The following is a 5140-nucleotide window of genomic DNA, read 5'->3' on the forward strand; positions in this document are numbered from 1 at the left end:
GTGACATTGCAGGGGGTGACCTTTTGGGGGGTGACATTTTGAGGGGTGGCACTGGCAGGGGTGGCTGTGCAGGGGGTTGACATTTTGGGGGGGTGGCACTGGCAGGGGTGGCTGTGCAGGGGGGGTGACATTTTGAGGTGCCCACCTGGTTGTCCACGCGCAGCTCGGCCAGGGCGGGGCTGTGGGGCACGGCCTGGATGATGCTCCTCATCCCCGCGCTCGTGATGAAGTTGGACTCGATGTTGAGGCTCTGCAGGGTCTTGTTCTCCATCAGCATCTCGGCCACCGCCTTTTTGGGGGGGGGTGGGACCTCGGGGTCACCTCGGGGTCGCCTCGGGGTCGCCTCGGGGTGGGGACAGCTGGGGACACTCACGTGGGCCACGGGGTCGTTGCTCCTGGTGGCCACCAGGCTGAGCCTCTTGACGTGGGTGTTGGTTTTCATGGCCTCGCAGATGGCCTTGAGCGTGGAGATGGGAATGTCCTGGACAGGGGACACGGGGGGGGGAGGGGGTGTCACCTGGGGCAAGGGGGACATCCCCAGGGTGTCACCAGGGTGGTGGAGGTGGCACCAGGGAGGTGGGGGTGGCTCCAAAGGGGTGGAGGTGGCTCCAAGGGGCATCCTGGGGACACTCTGGGGTGGGATCCATCGCCCTGACGCCGTCTGGGACACCTTGGGCCTGGAGCCACCCGCGCTGGGGACACTCTGGGGACACTCTGGGGACACTCTGGGGACACAGTGGGTCCCCGACCTTGATGTTGTTGAGGTTCACGTCCTCCAGGGTCGCGTCGTCCTCCTGGATCCTCCGCAGCGTCTCCTCCACGTCCGTGGGGTTTGGGGGCTCGTCCGGGACCGGCTTGTACGAGTCAGGTTTGACCACACCTGGGACACGGGGGACAGGGCTGGGGGGACACGGGGGACAGGGCTGGGGGGGTCACAGGAACCCCCGAGGGGGTTTGGGCCCCCAAATCCCACCCGGGTGGGCCCTGTTTTCCTTGTCCTGGGGGCCCGTCCTGATGTCCCCTGTGCTGTGTTGTCATGTCCCCCATCCTGGGGGGGTGTCCCCTGTCCCGGGGGGGTGTCCCCTGCCCCGAGGGGGTGTCCCCTGCCCCGGGGGTGTGTCCCCTGTCACTCACTGTTGATGCCCTCGGTGTTGGAGATGTTCCCGCTGCAGATGGCATCGTAGTACTGCTTGTTGCTCATCAGGGTGTACATGCCCAGGATGGCTGGGGGAGGGGGGGGACAGGCAGGGAGGGGTTAAAGGGGGGGTCCAGGACACCCCCTGTCCCCTCGGGGGGAGGGGGGGGGTGTGGGGACACACCCACCGGCGATGTCACACATCTCGGCCTCGGTGGCGTTGGCCAGGGCCTCCTCCAGCTCCGGCTCCAGCGTGATCTGCTCCTCCCGGGGGATCTCCCGCGTCGGGTTCTTGGGCACAAACGGCTTCCCTGGGCACGGGGACAGCGGCCATGGGGGCACAGGGACAGCAGCAATGGGGGCACAGGGACAGGGGACAGGGGGACAGGGGGACAGGGACACGCCGGGCAGGGATGCTGGGAATGGTGGAGGAACACTGGGAATGGCAGTGCTGGGACACGGGGGACACTGGGCATGGTAGCACAAGGGACAGGGTCACTCCAGGAGTGGTGGCACAAGGGACAGGGTCACACCAGGAGTGGTGGCACAAGGGACAGGGTCACACCAGGAGTGGTGGCACAAGGGACAGGGTCACACCAGGAATGGTGGCACAAGGGACAGGGTCACACCAGGAATGGTGGCACAGGGGGTTACACTGGCCGGGGACACCACTGTGGTGGCCCAGGGGGGACGTGGCCACCACCCGAAGGGGACCTGGCCCAGGGTGGGGGGACAGTGCCAGGGGGTGACATTGCCGGGGGGGGGGGGGGGGGGTGGCCCGGGGGGGGTGACATTGCCCGGGGCTGGCGGGGGCCCAGCTCGCCCGGGACACCCGAGCCTGCCGAGCTAAATATACCCCCCCCCCCCCCCCGGCCCTGCCGCCGTCCCCCCCCAATGTCCCCCCCTGTCCCCGGGGTGTCCCCACACCTTTCTTCTCGCCCGTGAAGGGCACCAGGTCCTGGCGCTCCTCGGCCTCCAGCGCCTGCTTTTCCAGGTGCTGCAGCAGCGCCTCCCGATCCAGGGGGCCCGTGGGGCTCTTCTGGGTCTGGTCCCGCTGCCTCAGCCCCGCCGGCAGCAGCACGTTCTGGGGAGGGGGGGACACACACCCACGGCGTCACCCGTGGGGGTCCCCGCTGTCCCCGGGGCCCCCCCGTGCTGTCCCCGAGCTCACCTCGGGGTCCATCTCCATCAGCTCCATGTCCAGCTGGGCCAGTTCCTCGGGGGACAATTCCTGCAGGATTTTGTCCTCGTCGATGTCCCGGTACTTCTCCAGCTCCTGCCGGTATGACGTCATGGCTGGGGGGCGTCCTGGGGGGGGGTAAATAGGGGGTTTAGGGGCTGGGGGGACCCCCCCAGTGCCGTGAGGATCCCCCCTCCCGCCCCGTGTCACCCCCCTTGGTGCCACCTCCACCTCCAGGGAATTGGGTTCCCGTTGGATTTGGGGGGTCCCAGCGTGGGGGAGGGGGGGTTTGGGGGGGGCTTTGCTGGGGGAAAATTGAGTCCCACCCCCAAAAACCTCCCCCCCTCCATTTCCTGGGGGGCTCATCCCAAACCAGCAGCACCTGATTCCCCCTCCAGCCCTCCCCAAAAAAATCCCTGGGAAGCAGGAGAGGGAAACACGAGGGGGTGAATCCCTGGGATCGTCCCCCCCAAAAAGGGCCCCCAAATCGAGGTGTGGGACCCCAAAATTGGGGGGGGTGGTGGGGACACGCACCTGGCAGGGCCCGACCCCCTCAGGTGCCAGAGCTGCTCCAGGTGCCCCCAAGGACTGGGATCGTTCTGGATTCGGGATGTGGGATTTGGGGTTGGGAATTGGGGGGGGGTGGGGTGTCCCAAGGTGCTGCCCCAAACCCTCCCCTTTCCCCCCCCAAGGGTGGGACAGAGCCCGGAGGGGGGGTCAGGAGCCCCCCTGAGTGATCCCACCGGGTGGGAGATCCCGGGAACCCACCCCCTCCCTACCCCAAATCCCCCATCCCAGCGGGAATACCGAGCCCTCCCCACCCGGGATTTGGGATTTGGGGCCGGGGGGGGCGCTCCAAGGTGGGGGAAGGTCCCCCCCCGCGGGTGAACCCCCGTGGCCGTGGCGGGGCTGCAGGGTGGGCGCTCCCCCCCTCCACTCCCCAAATCCCTTCTCCCAGTGGGAATTCCGCGCCCCCCGCCCCCCCGGGGACCCCCCCCCGGTACCGGATCGTGCCTGGAGCGAGTCCCGCGGCTGAGCCCGAGGGCTCCGGCCGCGCAGGGCATGAGATCAGCGATTTATTCTGCGCCGGGGAGGGGCTGGATCACATATCCCACAGCCCGCCGCTTATCCAGCCCCGCCAGCCCCGGGGGGGGCCCCACCCCGGCCCTGGGGGGGCCCCCCCGCGCACCCCAAAACCTGCCCGGGGACGGGGTGAACCTCCTGGGAGGATTCCCGGAGCGTTCCCCACCCAAAAAAATTCCCGGGGGTGTTTTTCCTTCTCCCGGCTCAGGATCGGGAATGAAAGGTGTTTATTGGAGGGTCTCCTGGAAAACAGCCCCTCCCACCCCCCGTGTTTATTGTAGGGTCTCCCCACGCCGACCCCAAACAAACCCAGCGCTTCTTCCTCTTATTCCCGGTTTTACCCACGGAAATCCCAAACTCCAGTCACGGGATAAACCAACCCCGGGATGGGATAAATCCAAGGAAACGCCACTGCCAGGGGGGGAGCTGGAACCCCCCTGTGGCCCCAGTACATCCCAGTACATCCCAGTGCTATCCCAGTACATCCCAGTGCTATCCCAGTGCATCCCAGTGCTATCCCAGTGGTACCTGTGAGGTATCCCAACAGTGTCCCTGTTTTACCCTTGTTTTATCCCAGTTTTATCCCATTTCTATCCCAGTTTTATGCTGTTCCCATCCCCGCTGTACCCCAGCATTATCCTGGTGTCATCCCACTTTTCCCCCGTTCCTATCCCTGCTGTGTCCCGCTGTTATCCCACTTTTATCCCATTCCCATCCCTGCCATATCCCAGCATAATCCCATTTCCCTCCCTGCTGTACCTCAGTGTTACCCCATTCCCATCCTGGTGTTATCCTGTTCCTATCCCAATGTTATCCCCATTCCCATCCCCACCGTACCCCGGGGTTATCCCACTCCTATCCTGGTGTTATTCTGGTTTTATCCTGGCATTATCCCCTTCCCATCCCGGTGCTATCCCATCCCCATCCCCACATTCTCCTGCCCCCCCTCCCTCACGCCCTCCCACCTCAAGCAGTGGGGACGCTCTGTTTGATGACGATTCCGGTTCTATCCCGGTGCTATCCCATCCCCATCCTGGTGCTATCCCATCCCCATCCCTGCCTTATCCCATCCCTATCCCTGCATTATCCCATCCCCATCCCTGCCTTATCCCATTCCCCTCTCTCAAGCAGTGGGGACGCTCTGTTTGATGACAATTCTGGTTTTATCCTGGTGCTATCCCATCCCCATCCCTGCATTATCCCATCCCCATCCCTGCCTTATCCCATTCCTCTCTCTCAAGCAGTGGGGACGCTCTGTTTGATGACGATTTTCTGCCGGCCGGGCCTGGGGGCGGCTCCTCCTCCTCCTCCTCCTCCTCCTCCTCCTCCTCCTGCTCCAGGGGCAGCTCCTCCTCCTCCTCCTCCTCCTCCTCCTCCCCCCGCCGTGGCCGCCCCGGGGGGCTCTGGGGCCGGGGGGCCGCCCAGGGAGGCTCCGGGCAGCCCGTGGGCCGTGATGTATTTCTTGTAGGCCTCGCGGATGATGCGGAAGGCGCGGATGTTGGAGTAGGGGATGTCGGTGACGGGGTCCCGGTACAGGGCGGGCCGGTGGGTGACGGGGCACAGCTCCCGCACCGGCAGCCGCGGGGCCTTGGAGCGCGGGAAGAAGCGCTCGAAGGTCTCGTCGTCGCTGAAGGAGATGAAGGTGCGGGAGCACTTCCCCACCGGGGAGGGGTCGGCCTGGGGGGGGTCCTGATCCAGCCTGGGAAAAGGGGAGAGTTCGGGGGGGTGAGGTGGGGTTGAGG

At 65.8% G+C, this 5140-nt stretch overlaps 2 protein-coding genes across 2 annotated transcripts; both read right to left on the minus strand.

Annotated features, from left to right (window-relative positions):
- Positions 1–136: 136 nt before the first annotated feature.
- On the minus strand, positions 137–3413 carry TMOD4 (tropomodulin 4; the record flags this gene model as incomplete). The annotated part of the gene is made up of 8 exons (XM_027909486.1): positions 3320–3413; positions 2307–2443; positions 2063–2219; positions 1324–1446; positions 1135–1224; positions 750–880; positions 374–481; positions 137–289 (listed from the first exon to the last, which is right to left on the minus strand). Coding segments are annotated over exons 2-8 (885 nt in total), but the record flags the coding sequence as incomplete, so codon positions are not given.
- Positions 3414–4521: 1108 nt separating this feature from the next.
- Positions 4522–5097, minus strand: VPS72 (vacuolar protein sorting 72 homolog; the record flags this gene model as incomplete). The annotated part of the gene is made up of 2 exons (XM_027909487.1): positions 4522–4539; positions 4782–5097. Coding segments are annotated over 2 exons (334 nt in total), but the record flags the coding sequence as incomplete, so codon positions are not given.
- Between the last annotated feature and the right edge of the window lie 43 nt (positions 5098–5140).

This window comes from Empidonax traillii, unplaced genomic scaffold (assembly GCF_003031625.1).
Source record: "Empidonax traillii isolate 1590-97213 ecotype Southwest subspecies unplaced genomic scaffold, ASM303162v1 scaffold2155:size40309, whole genome shotgun sequence".
In the NCBI taxonomy this organism is placed as follows: domain Eukaryota; kingdom Metazoa; phylum Chordata; class Aves; order Passeriformes; family Tyrannidae; genus Empidonax; species Empidonax traillii.